A 23,297-nucleotide genomic window follows, 5' to 3' on the forward strand; every position below is an offset into this window, starting at 1 on the left:
AGACACGTCCGGAATCACGTCTGCGCATTAGCTGCATGGTGGGACTGGAAAGTATTGCTGAAAACGCTATGAAATGTTGGCTGAAATGTTTGTTGGGATACGGTGGAGGCGCTGCTGCTGCTACTTCTTCAGGATTTTTTTTTTTTCCTTCTTCAGATTTTCATTCCTTTAGACAATTCAGTCACTTGACCATAACAAAACAAGTGTGTTCAAGTTACAAGAGTTGTGCAAAACGAAAGAATAGTTTTCTTGCGTTCACTTAAAGGGCAATGTACATTTGAGCCAAAGAAATTCCTAATTTTCAGGGACTCTTAGAAACACTTTTTACCATCCTCCTCCCTCCAGCTCATATGTACATGTGGGAATTCTACGGTACAGTTGGTGTTGAACCGCAGTACCTGAGAAAGTAGTCAGTTTGAATGTCCCCGAATAGAAAAAAACATGATTTTCAAAAATACCTTTAACCACTTTTACCACTTAAATTTTGAAACTGTCAACTATGTCATAGCTTACTATGGGACAAAATATATTTTAGCTTCAACTGTAATCGTCTTATGTTATTTACCCCATCCAGCAAGACACACCAAGCCCATGTTTGTGCAGTATACTGTATCTGTGCAATAAAATTTCACTCATGAATTGTAAATCAAAAGAATGTAAAATAATTATATTATGATTTTATAAATAAAGGGCAAGGTATATAAAGAGTTTCATGGAAACAAATATCTGCCATTTTATGTCTTCATTAAAAATAGTATGCAAAATGCAACAGGTGTTAAAACCATATTAAAATGCACAGGTAAAAGACCAAGTTTTTGTTCCTTTCCCCGGTGGCCAGCAGGTATACTTATAGCTCTATAATAAGTTCTTCATTATGGTAGCCACTAGTTGACTGTCTTTGTTTGTATCAATTTTTATTGCTGTATGCCTGTGTTAAAGTGCTGTGTCACTGCATGAGAAAAGCGCTTTATAAAAAATAAAAATAATATAATAAATATTTACCATAGTAGATGGTGTCCTTGTGTTATGCTTCAATGCTGCATTTTCAAACAGTATCGATGGACACTTTCTTTTTGGGTTATTTTAAATGACCCCAGACATTAGCTGGTCTGTCGTGATTCATGCTCAGGTCCAAGGACGCTTAGTTCAAGAAAAGGGCCACACACGCGGTCAGTGCTATGGGGCAGAGAGTGCCGTCTCCATTTTCAAGAGGCCCTGGGCTGTGGGTTCAAATCCATTTCAACCTGTGCGGTGTTTGTGTGTGGTTTCTTACAGGTGCTCTGGTTTCCTCCCACAGTGCAAAGACAAGTGTTTCAGGTGAACTGGTGACTCTGAATTGCCTTTTAAGTTGGCTTGGACGAAAGTGTCCGATAAGTACGAGGTTATAGTGAGAGAGACACCACTCGCGGTCTACCGCCGACTGTGGAGATGCCCTTCGCTGAACTGCATTATGGGTCGTCTTAGGTGAGTTGAACGCAGGGTGTGCCGAGTGGGGAAATCCATTGTGGCCTTTCTCACGGAAAGGTGAGGCAGGCGCTTGCTCATCGGCGCAGACAGGCTACATTACCGAGGCGCCAACAATCTGGTGCGTCCTAAAACGGTTGCCAGGTGTTGGCGAGGAAAAGGGCATTTAAAACAACGAAACCGAGCACTGCAGGTTTACTGGAAAAGTGCTTGATGCTAATTCCCTCCGACTTCCCGGTCAGGTCCACAGCTAAGCTGTCTTTAATGAAGGCCCTTAATGAATGACAGCTCCAGGAAGGCAATTACAAAAGGAGCGCTTACTCAGCCGCAATTACGCAAGTCCCCTAAGGTCCAAAGGGGGAAATATTTAATTTGTTCTAGGACCCTTTTTTGCCTTCCGAGGTGAACATTTCCCGCAATCTGGCGGGCCGCCCTGTCGGTCCAGCGCGTGTTGGCAGGCACCTGAGCGCCTTTCTGCTCAGCTCAGCTGGGACTGTCAGGTTTCCGGACCGTGGACCCTGTGTTCCAGCTGTCATCTGAAAGCCCCCTCTGTTGTCCCTCACAATGGACCCTTTATTTCATTATATGCTAATCTCAATCTTATTACATACAGTACGCGGTTCTATATCAGAGAGCCACGTTGAGACATTTCTATACATCAGACTGAGACATTTCTCTGATGACCATTATTAGGAATTTGTGACATCAGACTTGATTATTACGCATGTATGTCCCAGGTGTGTTACACCCATACAGGCAGCGCAAAGGACATTTCCTGTTTGTCCAAACAATACATGTAAAATTAGCAAATGTGTCCTCTGCCAAAGCCTACATTTATCCCTGAAAGTTCAATACAGGCATAGATTCCTGCAGACAAAATGAACACGTCACACTCCTCCCCTCTTTGAAATTTCCTGAGATGTTACTGATTTAATTATCTCCCACATTCGGGGTGTGATGCGTGAAATCGAGACAGAAAACAATCCATGAGGTAGAACTCTGAAGATGATTTGTTATTTGGATTCCTTGCTGCAATCATCCAATTATAGTAATTTATTTGGTTAATGGGGATAAACGTGTTGCTCCACATAGCATCACTGAAAAAATTTTTTTTTACAAGACATTTTGTCCTTATGATGGAACCTCTGTTACAGAAACATTTCTTTTACACTATACTATACACATATATATATACACACACACACACACACAAATACAACTTTTTTCTTTTTACAGAAATGCACACACACACACAAAGATGCCTGTAGATGTCAGTGTGGCAGCTGCAATGTTGGCAATAAAACAGTAAAACTACATACTGTACTGTGCTGTATGTAATGTACTGTACATGCGAAGCCCTTGGCACTTTTTCCATCCCCGTATTCACTGTTCTCATACTTTCTGGCCAGTTTAAAAATAAACAGTGTCTAATAAAACATTAGAAATTGAAATGTGAGTCATAAAATTTCACCTTAAAATAGAGTCTGGTTTAAATTCCAGAGACACTAGAAGGTTCAATAAAGACAGACGGGCTCTTTCCTCAGCGCGACGGACGTCTTCTTGGATGTTCGGATCAACATCATTCCATGTTACCTCCCATAAGACAAACAAATGATCCAACGAAACCACCCTTATGATTATTGAGCAACAGGTAAATTGTAAAGGTTTATGAAACTGTTGCCGTGGGAAGTGCTTCGCTAGTTGTAAAATGATGATTAAATGATGATTATGCCAAGGAACAACATTCATTCGTTCAGTGCTGAGGTCACTGTGGTCTAGAGCCGTTCAGGAAGCACGGGCAGGTGGGAGGATACAACCTATATGAGACGCCAGTCCTTTGCACGGCAACTGAACACACAAAAAGAGCAACTTGAGGCAACACCGCAAAAACTGAGATGGACTGGAATTCAAGCCCATGTGCCAAGAGAACCAATTCTACCCACAGTGCACCTGTGCCACTCGTGCATTATTGTGTTATATAATAATTATATTATTGCAGATGAGCTTACTATCCTGTTTACCGCGGTGATCAGGATTTGCAGGGCCTCAGTCATGACATAATGGAAATGAATCTCGAACAAGTTTCCTCGTCCCTTTGGACAACCTTTTTGTTTGAGTGCACAGAAAAGGAGGAGATCGGATCAAAAATAGCGTGACAGATGTGTTTTTGCGGACGACGACGCCACTTACGCCGTCGGCCAAAACACCCTATTAGCAGTAACACTTGAGACCTTCGCACGACTAACTGCGACCTTTCGCAGATGTTATGAAACCAAACGGCAGAAAGTGCGGCGCCAGCGCGTGCCCCGTGGCGTCGAGATAGCGACCCGCCTAAACATCGTGTTTAAGGTCAACAACTTGCTTTGTAGTTGCAGGAAGGTGTCATCATAACCTGCAGGTTGGTGTTGAAAAGGGGCAAGAATGAACAGTGTTCGTGGCAGGCGTTATAAGTCACGACCCGTCCACAGCGAGGCGCTACCGAGACGAATGAACGGTCATGCTTCATGACCTCAGGTTGAACTCAGCCCATAGTGTACGGTATGCACAATGTACAGTAATGTATGCTTTGCAGTGCAGAAGGTAGCTGACCTTATTAAATTATGCTAAATGCAAAGCATGGTGCTGCGGTGTCCACACCTCTTATCAGCAGTGCGGGTGCTGGGTTGTGTGGGACAAAAGTGCAGCAGTGTAAAAGTGCGTGGTGCACGACAACGATCACTCGGGCAAACTTCGACAGCAGGTCCCGCCGCAACGAGCCTTTTGAGAAAGGAGGTGCAGATTTGCCAGGCGCTTGGTCAGATGGCTTTTCGTGGTACCACGGTAAAGCACAAGCATTTACTGGAAAGCGTTCGCCGAAAGTGCTCGCAAGAAGCTAAAAGTAAAAAGCTGTACGATACGTTTACATTTAAAGTGTTTCTAAAGAATTCTGTTTCTGGAGGCCCGTTTGCTGACACCTGCTCAATAATTTCTATTCGTTGAATATCCTACGTAAATCGTCAAGTTATTTTTCGGAACACGTTAGGATCCTGTCCAGAGGATTTGATGACAACATGGTACAGATCAGAGAATTTTTTTTTAATATCTGAAATGTCTATATTTTCACTGAAAATCAAGTAGAAAAAAAATTTCCATGAGACAATATTCATATTTGAGAGTGCATATATTTAAATTTTAGTCCGGGTGCCTGGCAACGTGTCAGCGTTCACAACATGGACATGTTGCTATAGGAATACAGTGCTGTCCTCAAAATTTGACAGACGACGCAGTCCTGGTGATTTTCCATGTGACACGGGTATGTCGCAGACCCCGAGCTCTTATCTGACATCCATAATCAGAGTTGATACAGAGATGCTGAAATATAATTCTGCTCTTTTCTTATCTCTGGGTGTGTCTGCGTGTGTGAACGCGTAGTCCTCGGAGAGCTCAAATGCAGAGTTCAAGGTCTACGTGTCTGACCAGTGTCCATATCAGTGCGGAGGGCTGCCACGAGTTACAAAGTACGGACAGGTAGAAAACAGCCTGACATCAAATACACCCCTCCCCACCCTCCTAAGGTACCTGTTTGAAAGATGGGAAACCTGCGTTAGTACCTCCTGCAGCCACACCCTTATATAGTTTCCCAAAAACAAACAGCGGCCGTCTTTAAAAACACACCCCGGCCACATGCTGCAGTCAGCACTAGATCCCGTGGGGCAAAAATCGTGTTTTGTCAACCCTAACTGTCTGGAAGTGGTGGTAGTGTTTCTGGCAAGAAGCATATGAGCATAAGGACGTAGGAATTATTAGGAACGGCTAATAGATGGAATTATTACGAACACAGTGCTGCTTTCATTATGTAACGGGACAACGTTTCCATTTACCAGATGCATTTTAGTGACTCTGAGCTTTCATCCGAGAGGACGACGCTGAACCACGGCACGAGGGCCTCTGCCTCAGGTTGCGTGAATAAAGGAGCCGGTTGCCTCTGATAGTGTCAATGAATAGTCCCCATACAAGGCATGGGGGGGGGGGTGGTAAGCCCAAGAAAGGCCCTTTGTTTCGGGTCGGTTGTCCACAGTGCAGTGCGGACCCATATGAACGCGGTCGGGCCCCACAACACTTCCCCGCGAACAATAGGCACTGTCATGGAGCTGTGCTCATGCGCTCGCCCCCGGCAGCTGCCCCACAAGGCCTTGCTCACGTGCTGCTCCCATGTCATCTCCTGTCTACTGTGTGGCCGCGGCTGCGGGACCCCTGCGGTCATCTGTCGGACGCATCCGGGGCAATTTGGGGCTCTGTGCGGATGCAGGTGCGATGTTCCACGTTTCACGCGCCGATGTGGCAAAGCGCGCAGCTGCAGGTGCTGTTTAACTTCGGGCCTCTCCAAACTCTGCCATCTGCTCCTAGCAAAAAAAAGCTGTTTTCACATTAATGCCAAAAAAAAAAAAGATTTGTAAAACAAATCAGTGGGGTTGCTTTTGTATGGGGTGAAAAAAAAACCTATTTTAATTGGCTATAAGTAATTTCCCTCAATCATGTAATCAGTAGGATTATGGGGTTTTATAAGACCAAAATCATACAACAGTCACTAAGGGTTCTGTCAAAGCCAATATGTGGCTTTCAGGGATCTGCGGCACGCCAGGGGAAAAACTGAAAACACACAGAGAAAGGGCCTAATGGGGGCAGGCGACACACAGAGAGGCTCCAGTAAAGTTCATTAGACCCATAGCAGGAGTTCTGTAGAGCCGCACCAGGTTATCGGATAATTGTGCCCCCCACAGAGTGCTCCAAACTCCCAGGACAATGCCGTCTTTTCTGTGTGACCAGTAGCTGGGCCGCTGTTGGTACCTGGACATGGGGACCGCTAACCAAATTAATGCTGCATGGATCAAAGCAATGGTGAGAAACCCCCTGCGGGGAGCATAGTTTGCGTCCACACCTACGTGCACTGGAATGAGTGCAGGAGGCCCTTCCCTACATGGTCGTAAAGACACCTGGCTTTCCAAGCACTAATGAAACGTGAAATCAATACCGACATCACAGAGGTCTAGTTGAAGGATCAGAACGTCAACAAAAATATGGATGAGAATCAGAGCAGATCTCTGGGAAACAGCAAGAGTCGACGCCCACAACCATCTTCTGTGTTTTATTTTTAGTCCATTAAAACACCAAGTGCAGTTTCACAGGGTATGTAATGTTAAAATAAATAAAAATCAAGCAGAAGGAAATAACGCATTGCATGTTGGAATACACACATTACCTTTGCTTTGCTGAAACAAAACATTTTAAAAAATATTTTAAATGGTGCAGTCATGTATGTGTCCCGCAAGACCAGTTGACACAACCCGCGCTACCAAAGGGCCCTTCTTTTAAGCGGGAACCGATATCCATTGTAAAGACTTGAGAGCAAGGGATTCTGGGAAACGTAAATAAGTGTGCAACCGTTGAGGGAAAAGTGGTGTAGAAGGGGGTGAACACCTGTTCATCTGAAAGGCTGGTTTCAGGTGCGACTTTCGTAGACCAAGGGCAATATTTCCGTTTGTACTTGCTGGTACCTCTCGCTGCGTGCTGGTGCTCCAACAAACATTTATCATGGACAGCTTTCGTGTATCATTTTGTACCCCATTGGAGCTCAAACCTGCACTCGCTACAATACTCATACGTTTTTCCATTACACCACAGGTGTGTTTCCCATTTTAACACTTAACTGAATTATATTTAAATGGATATAAATGTTCCGTTTCTAATATATTATTCAAATGAAGTTTGAAAATTAGTTAAGTATGAGACATGGTAACATTCACATTAAAAACTTGTGGTGAAAAGGACATGACTGTCTCCACCTTAAACTGTGAAAAGAGCAGAAGAAAGGCAGAATAAACCGAATGGATCCTGTCACACACAGGTACCTCACACGGCAGATGTGCGACACGTGAGATGGAACAGCACAGTGGGTCACGCATTCATTAATTGCGACTGCCGTTCTACGGCACATTTGTCACGGCATTAAAACGAGTCGTTTCCAAATAATCAGTGTGTGTTTTAAATTGGAAAAATGGACAATTAATTACCAACGACTGACACTCATATACTCTCCCATGATTCGAAGGCTGGGTTGTCCGAGGTGTGCCGCGAGTTTGTGATGTGTCTGTCGCCTTGTGATGCGCCGCTCTGAGGAGATGCCGTGCCGTTGGGCGGTGTATTGACCCCTGGCACAGAACAGTCCAACGGGAGGCTGCTAGAGCAGCCCATTTCGGGAGGAGTTGAGGGAATCCTGTAGGTCAAGAAAATCATCCCACCGATAATGACCATGAGGGATGCTACTATACCCACTACGATGCCAGCACCCACCTCCTGTCTCAGTGGGGCGGGGGGCAGGTGGAAGTCAGAAGGGAAGTCAATGGTACGGTTGGCCACCACAGAGCTCATGTTCCAGGCAAGAGGCAGAAGAGAGCACATCCCGGCCACGAGGTACAGGCTGCCGGCCATGGAGAAGGCCACCCTCAGGGGCTTGTGTCGGTGCAGTCCGAAGTAGACTCTCCGTAGGGCATACACTGCACTGGCATTGCCACCGATGCCCACCACCAGTGCTACGGGCACCAGCACCTGGGCCAGGGAGATCTCCACCGGCGTGGACGTGTCTGAGATGCGGATGGCCTGGCAGAAGAGCACGTCGAATTCGGAGGTGACCAGTGTGCGGCTGAGAAAGCAAGCCCTCCAGATACCCACCCAGGCCACGCCAGAGGTTATGGTGGCCATGTCAGCCACATACCACACCCTCCACTGCACCAGGCCCATGGTTACCGCCATCAGGGTCCACCCCAGGGCCCCCGCCCAGAAACCGATGAACTGCAAGTGAGCCGTATGAACCAAGTAAGACATTGCATTTGGCCCACGTCAAGCATCCAGTCAAGCCTTATCCTCAGGTGATGAGAACATCTTTAAAGTCCTCGCCCTCTTTGCTCCAACGGACCGAAGCTGGCTTGCGGTGGACGTGCCATGATTTGCGCTGGACCCAGATTTACAGAGCACTTCAAGGACTGACAATTTTCTCACCTGCATCCAGCACCCAGAAGGCCTATAAAAGACTTTAAACAGGAAACATCTGAACAGATTACTGAAATCAATCTCACATCTTTGAATGACTAAAAGTGGGCAGCAGGTGGCTTAGAACGGCTGCCTTCCGCACAAAGGACCCATATTTAAATCCAGCCTCATGCTGTAGTACCCTTGAGGTAGGATTGGAACCTGCGACATTTGGGCCAATGGCAGCAGCTCTAACCACTATGCTACCAGCTGTCCCCATATGACCGCTTCTACACACTTTCCTCACTCAGTTATATATGCGTAACATCCACATTAATCACATTTACTTATTTAGTTACAACCACATAACTTTGCAAGGTGACCAGTTATGGAAGTTATTGTGAGGGAAGTTCCTTGAATACTGGTTCCTTTTTCAGTTAAATAACAAAGGAAAGATACTGAAATAAAAAAAACTGCTCTTCCACATTTAGAAGAAAATGCCCAGCTGATAAATAAATGTTAAGATTTAAATTAAGACGCTACAGTTACAAAGAAAATACTAAATTGCACAAACGTGATCTTGTACCTTGAATGGTCTGCGGTTCTTTCAATGTCTGGACAGAGTGTTTAGGGCTCATCGTGTACAATCAAATTTTTTTTTGGATGAACAAAAGTAAAACCAAGAACAGACTAGACCACAAACTCAAGATCTTACCTTTGGTGAGAACGACGTTTCCGGCGCACCAGGACCCCAGACTGCGCTCTGTCACAACACGGTCACCTTTAAGACAGTTTGAAACAGAGGAACTGAAGACGGGTGGCAAGCGCTGCCCTCGTTATCGACAATGCAAATACGGCCATAAGTGTCCGTTAATGATTCACTGCGAGTATTAGACGCACCATGGTGCGGAAGGCTGCACCGGCACCAAAACTCCACTGTCGTGACTTGCAGCCTTGACCATTGGTAATACCGCAGTATAGTTCGCCGAAGCCCAATGTTTTACTGTAATAATGTGTTGGAGCATTACAAATGACGCTTCTCTCTCTTTGAGAGCAGAAACGGTAGACCGGTACCTAACAGCAGTTCACACTAGGGCGGTCCGAAACGTGGCTTGAGGGCAGCATGGGACCCTTCATAAACTCCTGAAATTACAATTATATTGTGTTCCTGCCACAAATACTGTACACTTATCTGATGCTTCTCTCCAAAGCAACTTACAATGTTAATGTACCTAAAATTACTAACCCATTTGTACAGCTGGGTTTTTTTTTTTTTTTTTTTTAACTGGAGCAATTTAGGATAAGCACCTTGCTCAAGGGTACTAAAGCCAGAGGTGAGATTCGAACCTGTGACCTTTGGGCCCAATGGCAGCAGTTGTAACCACTACACTTATTGCTTGAATTCAAATTTCATTGAATCACTGCTGTAAAATATAAGAATAAAACATTTTTTCATTGTAATCATTTACGAATCAGTGTTGTCGCTGACTTTTACACGTGGCCCTCGGGGCAGCTCACAGCAATGAAAGGTCGGATCCTCTGGTTTATACCAAAGGGCTATGTGTCACAACACAGGGAACCAGGTAACTGTTGTAAGGATTCAGGACTACCTTTGACCTTAATGTTGCTGGTTCAACTCCCAGGAGCGGCCCCCACATGACTGCAGACTGGAGAACGGTGTGGGAAACCCATGCAGAGTTGCACCAACGTGGGGAAGAGGACAGAGCGACAGTGTGATGTCCTTCCTGCCGCTGCAGGTGAGGGTAGGTGGCGTTCGAACTCTTGTTCCCTTTGTCTGTTTGACGGTTCCTGCCTTCTTCCCTTTATTCACCTTTCTGCCGACCATATAAGCTCCAACTTCCTGCCAAATACTGAACTAAACAGAATGCTTTTTTTAAGCAAGTATTATTTAATACAAAGTACAGGTGTTCCTACTGCAATTATGATATGTGTACATAAACAACTGACCTACTGTTACTTATACTGAGAGCTGTCCATCAGTCAGAGGAGTGCCTTCTTCAGTCTCGCACCCAGCCCTCTAGGTAGGAATGACAAGAGAGTCAGGTGACAGGGCACGCAGAAGGCGGCGGCGAACACAAAGCACAACAGCAGCATTTCTGCCATCCATTCAGGCTCTTTATTGTGAAGCAGCAGCTGAAGTACAAACATCGAAAGCATCAACATACAGCTGTACACATCATGTGTGCGTGTGCGTGTGCGCATGCGCGCACACGCACTGCTGCCGGAACGTCCAACACCCACTGACGGCACCAACCGGTACCTCGAGAACGGACCCTTCCGAGGAAGAGACGTTTGTTTATGATGGAGCTTCCTGGTCGATTCGGCGAGAACAAAGCAGCTCTGGAGTAGCAGCGACAGCAAAGGTGTGTGGTGAGCAAACAGTGTGCGCTGTCTGAACTGAGTAAAAGGACAGGTGTGTGTGCGCGTGTGTGTGTGTGTGAGAGAGACACGTAGCGTAGCACCTTCTCATTAGGAAAGAAAAGAAATAACATCGCCCCAACGCAATGTGTCAACCATCAAGGTAACATTTAACCTTACAGACCTTTAACAATTAACTTTGCACAGCAGATGTCACTTTTACACAACTGCATGTGCATCAAGGTGTGTGAGGCTGCAGCATTGACCGGAGCTGGTCGGAATCCGTTCTCATACTAGCGATCCAGTCCGTTGTGTGTGGGTATGTGTGGATGTGTGTGTCCGTGCTCATCGCCGACATCATTGCTGGTGCTGTAGTCTTCAGCAACAAGTACTGAAACTAAACACACACACACACACACACACACACAGGCAGTGGGGATGGACCATGACAAAGATGAGTGGGAACCTCCCCTCCCAAGCCAGGGTGAACCTAAAAAAAAAAAATGCGTGAAGATGTGACGACAACGATTTCTTACACCGCAGCAGCAATTCAATAAGAAACGAATGACGCAGGAGGACGCAAGTGAGGTCAGAGCATCGGTGACCATGCTGGCTTCGCCTTCAGTGACTGTGTTCATGGGCGACAAGGGACTGAGCTGTGCTGCCACAACACACCACACCACACAATCTTCCTGTGTGGAAAAATAGTTTTTGCTTGAAATTTGCCCACGAGTCACTAGTGTAACTTCATACTCTGATTTCCAGTTGCCTGTTACTTCTAAACACATCAGTAACAGACATGTATCCATTAATGGCTTCGTCGCCTGATAATCACACTCTGAATGACCGAAGTGACTTTTAACCGAATGCAATATTAACCGGGACGTCTGATTCAATGAAGCAGCTCACGACGACAACCCGGCATGGAAGAATCTTCAATAAATTGACAGCTAATAAATGACCCAGATCAGGACTCTACTCATTACTGTTATTAAATAACACACATACCAGCGCATATACCTTGCAGCAAGCCTAACAAACACTAGCGCTTGCAATCCAGTCTAAGATTTTTTTTTTTTTTAAAAATACAAATAGTTTTAGGTGTGTTAATTAAACCTAAAGATATGTGGATGTAAGAAATGTGTAAATACACAATAGATTAATAACATGCTTCACTTTGCTAGACTTGATTAAAAAGGTAAAATACTGTCCTATTTCAGTCCATTGCACTCGTGCAGAAGACTACAATAAATTACTAAATCAGATTTTTTCCCCTGCCCAAAGTATGTAGACAATGACTGCACCAGTCCACACAGTCACTTTGAGAGGTTCTCCCTCCTCAGCAAAAACATGGGGCCTTGAACATCCCTGAATAATATTTCAATTTAAAAAAACATCTCAAGTGTTCTTCCACGTTCGGCACTCCCACTCCGCAGTGAGCACGTCACTTCTGCTCAAGACAAACCGTCTCTGAAGGGGCCCCAAGGAACTGTAGCACAGCAACCGTAATGCAAAGTTTCTTCTCTTTTTTTTTTTTTTTTTTTTTTTTTTGAAACACATGGCGAACCGAAAAATGGACAGCTGTCCTCACATCCTCCGACTGGGTGGCTCTGTCGCCCCCTGGGCTCCTGGAGGGTCATATTGCAGCAGCCTTTTCCCCTGATGGGGCTCCCGGTGGTCCTCAGAGGGCCATCCTCTGCTCCAGCGGCAGGCTGTCAGTCAGACACTTGAGCTGTTCCTCCCCCAGCTTGATCTTGTCCTCCAGCTTGCGCTGCTCGATGATGAGCGCCGACTTCATCTTGACAAAGTGCTCGTAGTCGGCCAGGCTGTCCTCGCTCAGGTAGCCAGCCACGATCTCGTAGACCAAGCGCTCTCGTCGGTCAAGGTTCTCCTTCAGCTCTTTGGCGTCATTGTGCTGCCGGATGAGCAGTTTGCGTTTCTCCAGAAGGGTGCGCTACAGAGACACAGAGAGATGCACACAAGTGCGCCCATGATACTCCATAAAAGTCAACAAAAGGCATGGGAAACATTAACCAGAACGTAAAAAGAATGGTTCACAATAACTGGCTATATGGGAGCAACCAAGCTTTCTCCTTTAAGTTCAGATCACAAAACAGACCTAAACCTGGTGAGTTTCCATCTTAGAGCAGACTATCTTGATATTTGTGGCATCAATGAGGTTGCACATTGAACATGATATCAAATCAAAAACAGGCAAATGGACTGAAGCAGTTGATACTTAAATATGAGCATAAACACATACATAATATGTATGTATGCAAGGAATTCAAAGCCTGAAAAAAAAAAATTTCAAATGTTACCAGATTATTAATGATGCAAACAATTCTGTGTCCTCTTTTTTTTTGTTGTTACAGTCAGATGCCTCAGAAAATTTTTGAAGTCAAATTTTTCTTTGCCCTGTAGACATCATAAACCGTGGCTATCACTGAAATATGCTGCATAGATATTGAGACGCTGCACTGTGATATTTAGTAGAGTCGTTTCCACAGTAACCCATCTGCGTGTGCTGTGGGTCGGCATCTCCCAGCGCAGCGCACTGGGCAGGAGTGATCGGGGCGAACAGCTCTGCTCCAGCCCATGCAACTGGACAAAAATGCTAATGCCTTATTTACCATTACTGTTTTATTTGAAATCCATCAATGTTTGAAAGCTTCTGCTGTGTCTATACACTGCAATTTACATTTACATGCATTCATTTAGTAGACACTTTTCTCCAAAGTGACGTATATCTCATGGAAAATACAGTGTGTGCATTACATCAACAGAAAGAGAGACTTAGATGTAGACACGTGATTCTAAAGCGCAGTTTGTTACTTTCCACCGTATGAACCAACATTTATCGCACAAGTAGGTGCATAATGGTTCATCCAAATATCAACAGTTCCTAATCATTCCTAATTCAATTTTTTTTTTTTTTTAAACTAAACATTTAAATTACACGAGTCGCTGCAAGAAGGTTTATCCGTGATTCAAAAGTTAAGATCTCAAAGTTATACAGCATGAGCATTTTCACATTACAAGTGCCAAAGAGTTCAATTTAAGTGACAGCTCCTCTTGGACACCTCCATTTATGGTGTACTTTCACTGGAACAGCGTTGAGACACAGTGAGGACAGAACTGCGTGCACCATGTTATGCACATTTGGCCAAAGCACTTACTGCCACAGCCTTGTTATATAACGGAGAAATTACAAGAACGATGAACAATAATGGCTCCAAGGAGCAACTATAAATGCTGCCATATCTCTCCAGTGAAATGGACATAAAGCCTTGCAGTATTTAGACGGGTGCACCTTCCCATGTGGCCAGCCCGGCCCCGACTCTCACCTTCTCCTCGGCCGACGTGCCCTCCTCCAGGTTGTTGAGGGCGTTCTCCACCCTGGCCAGCCGACCAGACAGTGACAGCAGCAGGCTCACCACCTTCTCCAAGTCGCCGACGAACATGCGGAACTTATCTACCTCGTTGGGCTTGCACACCTGCTGCACTATGAGCTCCACCTCCTCGCCCAGAGCGTTGTTCGCCTGCACGTCCTCCTGCAGGCTCTCCCGTGCCTCCCTCAGCACCTGCAGCTTCCGGCTCAGGCTGTCAATGAGTTCGTGCTGATGGGCAGAATGGAAAAGGGATGGGAGGACGTTAGAGCGGCACTTCGGTAACGGTCAACGAGAGACACTGAAAGGGCAAGACGGCTGAGTACCTTCTTGTTGGCCAAGTCAATGTCTAGCTCGTCCTCAGAGTCCTGCTCCTCAATCTTTTCCTGCATATCTTTCATCTTGATCAGCAGCTCTGCTTTCGGGGCTGACGTGCTGTAATAGGAGGAGCTCGTCACCATGGTGACGGCGGCTGCCAGGTTGTCCTCATCTCTTCTGGAAGAAGGACAGAGAAACAGGTTGAGTCCCCAACTCCACGGTAACACACACAAAAATACACGCGGAACCAGGACACAAGAGGACCCAGAGAATCGAACCAAAAATACCCGTAACTGTCAACAGCAGTCGCCAAAGTACATGTCACAGTAACATTACAAAATAACAATCAGAAGACTGCATCTAATAAATGGTATTTTGGATTATTGCACCCCATAAAACATTTATTCATTTATCTGATGCTTTTCTCCAAACGACTTCCAATGTTAAGCTACTTACAGATATTTACCCATTTATACAGCTGAGTAATTTTACTGGAGAAATTTAGGGTAAGTTCCCCATTCAAGGGTACAACAACTGAAGATGCAAACCATAGGGTCCAAAAGCAGCACCTCTAACTGCGATGCTACCAACAGCCCTGAACAGTGGCGCAGTGGTGGGATACGATCTGAACGAGCGCACAGAAGTATATGTATTCCTTAATCTCAGATAAAAAAAAAAAAAACATTATTAATTGTGTTGCACAAACTGGAGCTCGGTATTACGTGCTGAGAGTCGCTGACGCCGACACGAGGCTTAAAACCTGGAGTGGCAGCGCCACAAGACCATTCCAAATAATTGCTTCTGCAGACGATCTGCAGCGGATGCCAGAATGCCGGCAACACAGTCACGGTGGAAAGGGAACCCCGCTGGGAAAGCGTGCTGTTTGCGGCACAGCCAGCGGGTGGCGACGGCACTCTGGGCCACTGGGAATCATCGAGCGCCACCTGCAGTCGATGTCAAAAATCCTGCACACGTCACAGCGAGGGCCTCGAGACAGGAACACCGAGGCAGGCAGGCACTGGACATTTGTGGTGATTCTTACATTTACATGCATTCATTTAGTTGACACTTTTCCCCAAAGCAACTTACGGTGTTAAAGTGCCTACAGTGGTGCATGAACCCAGTAGGGATGGTCATTATTCTTGAATAAAAATATTAAAATGAACTTACAAAATCTAAATGTTAAATCTTAAAACTTATAAAATGAATAACTGATCATGATTTACACACCTGATTCTACTTACCCACTTGATTTGACCAATGCAACTTGGGGTTGAATTATTTTACACTTGCACTATTACTGTGTTTCTACTACACACACGATTTCCTCTAAAGCAACATAGGGAATTGGTCTTCACACACCTGTTATGTCACATGAGAAATACCGATTCTCATTACATAACCATTTTGCGGTAAAACTAAGGGACGCAAGGGGCTCATTTACTTTCAGGCAGCACTGCACAACTATTTAACAATTTATACAGCTGGACAATTTCAGGTAAGTACCTTGCTCAAGGGTACCACAGTATTAGTAGTAGTTTGAACCGGGACCTCCGGCCACTCCGCTATCGGCAGCCCTTTTAAAAGTTCCTTGAGATGAGTGAAGAAACCCTACAGCTGCACGTAACAGGGCATCCAAAAACATTAACCCTGAATAAAGGATGCCATACATTTTTAGGTGAGAACCTAACACACATATTCTTTTTGCAGGGGTTTACAGTTGCTTACAGCTGTGGCGTATTTAGCGGATGTAAATGAAAGTACTAACCCTAACCTTAAACCCAACCGCAAACACTAAACCCAATCCCTTAATTAGCAATTCTAACCCCAAAATAACCCCTAACCCCACAGGTGTCTTGGTGAGATGCCAGTCAGCATTCAAAGTGCTTCCACACGGCCATCCATAAAATGAGTTTGAGAAGCATCGCACCAGCAACAGATACCAAAGTGAACAGTTCACTCAGAATATTTATATTTTTTCCTTGTGAATGCCAGTATTAATGACGCTGGGTGTTGATTTAGGGCGGGGGTTCCCAAACCCATAGTCGTGATCCAAATGTGATGGCATCAGGAAAACATAAAACAGCATATAAAGGGAATAACTTGACTGGAACAATATGAAGGATTATGTGAATTTATTTTTAAAAAACAAAAGCGGAATTCTTGTGGGTAACATATTATCCATATACTCTTAATAAATAATAATAATAGGATAACTGGTAGTGTTGTGGTTGGAGCTGCTGCCTTTGGACCCAAAGGTCGCAGGTTCGAATCTTACCTCTAGCTGTAGTACCTGTGAGCAAGGTACTTACCCTGAATTGCTTCAGTAAAATTACCCAAGTGTATTAATGGGTAAATAACTAAGTCGCTTTGGAGAAAAGCATCAGCTAAATGAATAAATGTGAGAATTTACGTGAAAATGAGACGTTATTCCGCAGTCGAAGGTTTTCACAGTGGCGACCATGATTCCGTTCATAGAAACTTTGTGCAAATTGTAAAATTGCATTCAGATTAGTCCAGCTTAACAACCAGACCAAGAGCTGGTCTACTTCACACACTGGTGTATTCGAACAGACTTTGACATTATTATCCGGTTGTTAAGCTGGACTAATCTGAATGCAATTTTACAATTTGCACAAAGTTTCTATGAACGGAATCATGGTCGCCACTGTGAAAACCTTCGACTGCGGAATAACGTCTCATTTTCACGTAAATTCTCACATCAACCAATTAAAAACTCTGAAAATCCCTGTATCGGTAATTAATTCAATGCGACTGTAGGAATGAACAACGTGCTGAAATGACTGCTGATCAACACCGCGTGTAGCAGATTCAAGGGTTGCCACGCCAAGACAGGGTGGTGTTCAGGGACGCTCATTTCAGGACACGGACCACCAAGCAGCACCGCAAAGCACTTCTCCGCTGCTGGCTAAGAACATTTTACATTTACATTTATTAAATTTAGCAGACGCTCTTCTCCAAAGTGACATACATCTCATAGAAAATACAATTTGTGTATTACATTAGGAGGAAGAGACATAGCTGAACACAAGTAGCTGCATAAAACTTTACCAGAATATCACAGAATTCTTAATCACCTCCCTAGCTAGTTTTTTTTTTTTTTGAGATACATATTTACATTACATACATCTTGGAAGAACAACTCAACAATCAGTCGACAAAAGCCAAGGACACAGAGGCAGAGAAGCCCCTGCAGCCTCACAGTGACCTTGAGACAAGATGAGACATTACCACGTTTCAAGACAAAGCTGCAGTTTTACGGACTCCAGCTGTCCAGCTTAAGCCCCTTAGCGGAAGACTCACCTGTCCTCAGTGCTCCTACGGGGAGCTTGTTTAGGGACCACCTTCCTGCGCTGTTGTGCCTCCTCCAACACCTGCTCCCCCTGTGGGAAAATACCCTCCATGAGGTCCATTGTGGTCTTCATCTTGCTTTGATCAAGGATGTCTGCCAGGGACTTGTCTCTGCCCACGATGTCCCTGGTTAGCTCCTCCCGTTTTTTGTCCTCGTCGGCGCGGTCGGCGGTGGTTGGGAAGCCATTGCTGTCACACGAAGCCTCTTGTGAAGGTGGGGCTTCTGGAATGGGAGGAGCTTCCCGTGACGGTGGACCCTGGTCACCCCCAAGTTCTTTTTGCCGGGAGTAGGCGCAGAAGAGGGAGTAGGATGGCTCAGAGGGGCCAAGGCTGCTCAGTTGGGGTCCGCTGGGTCCGCTGGGCCCGCTGGGGCCGGGTGTGACTTCGCTGGGCAGTAGGTACTGCCGGCTCTCCTTCTCCCAGCTGCTCTCTGAGTGGACTATCTTGATAGGCACCTTCTTCACAGTCGCAGTGCTCTGCTCTGCTGTTTCCATCCTGCACAAGCTGACACACACACACACACACACACACACACACACACACACACACACACACAGAGCGCTGTGGGATCAGTGAGGCTGAGAGACGACATCACACGACACCCTCTCTGGAAGAACATCAGCAGATCACACTGCCAACACCACATGCCACATACATTGAGTAGAATGAGCATGCCGGAGGAAATGAAGAAACATCACTTCACTACATGGTCCACTATGACAAGTAGCAAGAAGTGGAACAAAAAACCAAAAAAAGTAGTGTTTCTATGATCTGCATCCCTGGATTTTAGTTTAAGCGCGAGAGCCCTCTTACGCGAAACGGGTCTGCGATGGTTTCTCACAAACTCAGACGTAACAGAGCAAAGCGGTTCCCCGGCGATACAATTCCCCGAAGGACACACTCCATACGGCGCTTTGCTCCATATACACAGCTCAATAAAGGGTGTGGCCAGAGCAGCCCAACGGTCATATGACATTATGAAACGAGAGCTCTTTCTCTGGTCTCTCGCCATGCAAAGCGTGCTAGCAGACGCCAACTTCACAGAGAGCCCTGTGGAATCCGGTACTGAGCTTCACTGTGGTGCAGATGAAACCAATTATTTTGAAATCAGGAATAAAAAGGAGTGCTCCCAGAGTAGGGTTTATGCCTTCACCGAAACATGCCAGGAATGCCCCTCTCAATCACTCCATTATAGGGAGGGCACAGGAAACACACCGATGAAGCTGCATCAAGCGAGGGACTCAATAAGCTTATTGTGTGCAGAGAAAATAAATTAAAGAGAAGGAAGGACAGGCAGCGGCGACACTGGAATACTGGGCTTGAAGTGGACAGACTAGGCCTGCTACATGCCTTGGATTGCGGCTGGAAACGCGCATAACAGCAGTCAGGTATTGCAGGGTGACCGGTCTTGATAAAAACAGGTTACCTGATGGAGGCTTCATCCTGCATGGACACAGGCGGCTGGTCTGTCAGTCTCTGGGGAGCAAACTGCGGGGACAGTGAGCGGGGACCTTCCATGAGGGGCCTCAGAAGGGCGGAGGTCTTGGAAGAGGAGGAGCAAGAGGAGGAAGGGGGTAGAGGTGGGGTCTCTGACTGGGAGGGTGCTGTTCTGTGGGCTGGTTCTTGCTCGTCCTCAGGTTTCGGGGCCCTTGTGAGATCTCTCACAGGGGAAGGGGCAGGTCCTGCAAAGGAGGCGGAGCCTGCGTGTGGGTTAGCCACTGGGGACAGGGACCTATTGGTTTGGCTGCTCTGATGACCCGGCAGGGACTCCTGGGAGTCGCCGGATGAGGACGCGTTCTCCAGCCGCCTGTGTCTGTCCAGCTTGGGAGGAGGGGGCCTCTGCGGGGGTCGCTTATGCTGAGGTCTGGCGTCCCCGTCCTCCGGGTCGCTCCACTGAGAGGATTTAGGGACAGGTTCAGGAGCCAGATCCAGGTGGCGCTCGGAGGTGGAGGACTTCTCGGTGACCCTGAACTCCCTGGATCCCACGTCTGAGAGCCTGGAACACAAAGCAGAAAGCGGCATCACACACCTGTCTAGACGTGCCGCTGGGGGGAGGGGGGGGCTTTACACAGTGCTCAGTTAGGAAGAGCAGCACAGATGGACACCAATAATTCCAGCAGCCACTGCCATGTAACTGAATTCAGGCTCAACAACCATGGAAAATGCAAAAACTTCCAAACCAAGGACTACTGGCATACAGTATGTATAATAAGCTGACTAAAGGCACTTTTGATTTATCTATGAGAATTTCTAAGAATCTCTTCAAGGCCACTTTTCAGGACAGGCAGACAAAACAGCATTTTCTGTTCCCACAAGCCTGCCATGCATCAGTAATGAATGATCCCTCTCTGTGGGCCAATGCATCACATTATGTTCCCCCCAAAATGTTTCTGTTACATTTTTAACCAGCTGCAAACCAGAATTCTTCCTTCCTTCCTTATTGGGCGGGCGGGACAAAACACTTCTTGTCTGTGGTTTTAAAGAGGTGGTCCTCAATCTTTATAGCAGAGCGCTGGAAAACATACTAGGTGTCAAGAAAGGATGAGAAAAGTTGAAACACGATGTGAAAGACCAACTGCTCTATTAGAAAGAACTAAAACTCAGACTGAACCCCTCATGAAGACACAAGAAACAGCAAATAAAAACTATAAAAAGCATTTACATTTGTTCCATGTCTGTCCAATACCACTGTTTTTTACCAGCACACATCACATGTACAGTTGCTGCTAGAACTTACCTACATTAACCCATAATTAACCCATGTTTACTTTGATTAGTGAGAAAAATAATTTTGAACTCAAAAAGTTTAGAGAAAACCACATTTTCCACAAGTTAATGTGCAGTCCTCGCAGAGCGATAGTTTCACCTTGTTATACAGTAATGAGAAATATAAATTTGCAATACACCCATTCCTCATATAACGGGGTTCATTTGTTCTGAGAAATGACCCAGTGAATTCCTGTTATAAGGCTGATTTACCACTAAAACAACAAACCAGTTCCGCGATGAAAATTTGACCTCAAATTAAAATATACAAATGGTTTGAAAAGCACAAAAGCATTTCAGCATGAAAATGACATCAACATTTTATAATATTTGTAACAAATATTTCTAGGTTGTATTTTAATTTCCAATCTTCAGACCACTTGTACTTCGCATTGTGTGCATTTCAAACGATTTGAAAGCTAGCTGAAGAAACAACTACGGAGATTTTCTCAGTTGGGACCCTTTCTAACAACACTCCTGTGTTTTTAAGAAAGTTGTATTAAACAAATTGCTGGACAGCTTGTATTTGAAACTGTGGGTTTCTCATTTTGAAAAAGAGCTTCATCTGTGGATGTTCAGTTTAACCTCTTATTGCGTTAAAAACACGTTGGTACTCAAGGGCTCCTTTTCTACAGCAAGCGTGGAACATCGCATGTTTTTTACTGGAGTTTTAAATGCTCTGTATTTACACATTTTAAGCAGTTTCTGAACGCAGAGGATACCGTTATGGCAGCCGTCCGAAGCAAGTGCGGCGTTTGTGAACAGTCTTTCAAAAACACTCGAGAAAGAAAACACAGAGAAGCACTGAAAGAAAGTCTATTACCTGGTTTTAAAGATCACATTTGTAACATTTTAACTTTGCTTTTATCAAGCTGTCCCTATACAACTTCGTACAACAGTCAAATTCTCGGCTGCAACTTTGCTGCCTGACTCATTCTCTAAAATCTAACTGCTGGTTTACATAACACAATACAAACAATTGGCTTTCTTTTAAGATTTTATGGTTTCTTCCCTCATTGAACTGTTTTGTACCAGTGTGCAAGATGGCCCAAGAGACACACACCAACTGCTTTGCACGACTGAATTGTTCCTCTTAAAAAGCATACCACAAGCCGAAATACTGAGTGCAAATACGACTGGTACCCTAACATCAACTTTTTTTCCAAGCCGTTATGACTGTAAAATGATGACAAATGGGCAAAAACGCCTTTGTGCTGACTTAACAAGAATGTTGTATTAAAGAGTAGTGTAAGTTTTCACTAGCTGTTGCAGTTTTTCCTCACACGGGATTCCTGCTGTACGAGAGGCGAGCATACTGCTAGTACCGCCGCAACTGTTCGTTTCAAAAGGTGCAGAAAGACACTCGACCCAGGTCCAAGCGCACATGAAACAGGAAGAGGAGCACAGTACCTGTGTGGAGCTGAGAACTGCTGCTGCCGCTGCTCCACACTGAGCGAGGACGGAGGACAGGGGCTTTGGCCAAAAGGGTCGCTTTGAAGGAAACACAGAGACATGAGAGGAACCCAGATGGCCCTTTTGGCAATGCATGCAGGAGATCCCCCCCCACCCCCCATACACGTACACATGTACACACGTGGCCGGACTGGTGCCTTTCATCCCATCAAGCCCAGGCACATGCCAACCTGAGCCTCGCTGCAATTAACGGCTCGTGTGGCGCGGGAAAGACGAGCGGCGGCAAGGGCCCCTGTAATCGGGGCCGAGTCCCGTCACGTCAGTGCCAGCGCGTGGGGGGACAGGGTTCCATAGCTATGGTCCCCAAAAGAGATGAAGCTAAAACAAAACAGCAACTCGCTCACCAACCACAACTAAGGGCGACCATGCGCCGCCTGTTCACTCCCACCCTAAATTAAACGCCTGTGTCATCTTCAGTTAAACAAATTCCAATGAGAAGAAAACATCGGAGAAAACACTGCCATTCACAGGCATGTAAATCACAGATGTCATGAGTAACATGCCGTGGGAGGTTTTTATGGGGGGGGAGGGAGATAATCATAAAACAACACTTTGAAGTGGAGTTTGGTGTCTTGGGAGATGCAGCTGGAAACATGCAAACGCAGACGTCAAACACGCTCTGGATAGGGAAGCAGCAGTTGGTCAAACGTTCAAACCCACGCTGCTACTTGGACACGAAAATTTCAACAACTGAACTCTCAGATAATACGGCAACAGATCAAACTCATATTTGTGAGCCTAACAAAGGATGTCTACATGTTTTAAAATGTTTCATGCTCCATGCATAGGGCTGTATTTCCATTAAAAATAAAGTGCAAGCAACAAATGCAACTTTTAAAAAGCGAACGTACCTTTCAGACAAACAAAAACAAGTAGCAGGGCACATAAATAAAATACCTAATTCTCAATAAGCTGAGGTCCACACAGATCCTGGATTTTGGTCCCCGGGGTCTCCGAAATATTTTACCTTTGCGTGTGGGGCAGATCCAAAAACAACCAGCTTCCCTTACGGCTCAAAACGTGGATGACACAGAGCGGAAAGAGCTTGAGGGTGGGTGTTGACCGCACAATCCCTGCGCCTGGATTCACTTTCACGCGTATTTGGAACTTCGCCTGCGTGGCGTGAGAGCC

The 23,297-nt window shown here is 45.6% G+C and overlaps 2 protein-coding genes across 5 annotated transcripts in view; both read right to left on the minus strand.

The window, feature by feature from the left end:
* Positions 1-6,640: 6,640 nt before the first annotated feature.
* Positions 6,641-12,290, minus strand: cldn34a (claudin 34a). Its single transcript, XM_029256626.1, has 4 exons — positions 10,438-12,290; positions 10,080-10,345; positions 9,185-9,250; positions 6,641-8,531 (listed from the first exon to the last, which is right to left on the minus strand). The coding sequence occupies exon 4, from the start codon at positions 8,323-8,325 to the stop codon at positions 7,528-7,530; it is 798 nt and encodes a 265-aa protein (XP_029112459.1). The 5' UTR covers positions 8,326-8,531; positions 9,185-9,250; positions 10,080-10,345; positions 10,438-12,290; the 3' UTR covers positions 6,641-7,527.
* Positions 12,291-12,373: 83 nt separating this feature from the next.
* The window catches only part of shroom2a (shroom family member 2a), a 50,414-nt gene continuing 39,490 nt past the window's right edge, over positions 12,374-23,297 (minus strand). For 3 of the 4 annotated variants that reach the window (XM_029256558.1, XM_029256568.1, XM_029256587.1), the window contains 6 exons: positions 22,104-22,184; positions 19,354-19,923; positions 17,880-18,431; positions 14,564-14,732; positions 14,196-14,468; positions 12,374-12,802 (listed from right to left, as the gene is read on the minus strand). In XM_029256558.1, the coding sequence (XP_029112391.1) occupies positions 12,530-12,802; positions 14,196-14,468; positions 14,564-14,732; positions 17,880-18,431; positions 19,354-19,923; positions 22,104-22,184 (1,918 nt within the window). In that variant the 3' untranslated portion in view covers positions 12,374-12,529. The remainder of the gene's footprint in view (positions 12,803-14,195; positions 14,469-14,563; positions 14,733-17,879; positions 18,432-19,353; positions 19,924-22,103; positions 22,185-23,297) is intronic. The other variant, XM_029256562.1, reaches the window with a different exon arrangement.

Source organism: Scleropages formosus, chromosome 1 (genome assembly GCF_900964775.1).
Source record: "Scleropages formosus chromosome 1, fSclFor1.1, whole genome shotgun sequence".
In the NCBI taxonomy this organism is placed as follows: domain Eukaryota; kingdom Metazoa; phylum Chordata; class Actinopteri; order Osteoglossiformes; family Osteoglossidae; genus Scleropages; species Scleropages formosus.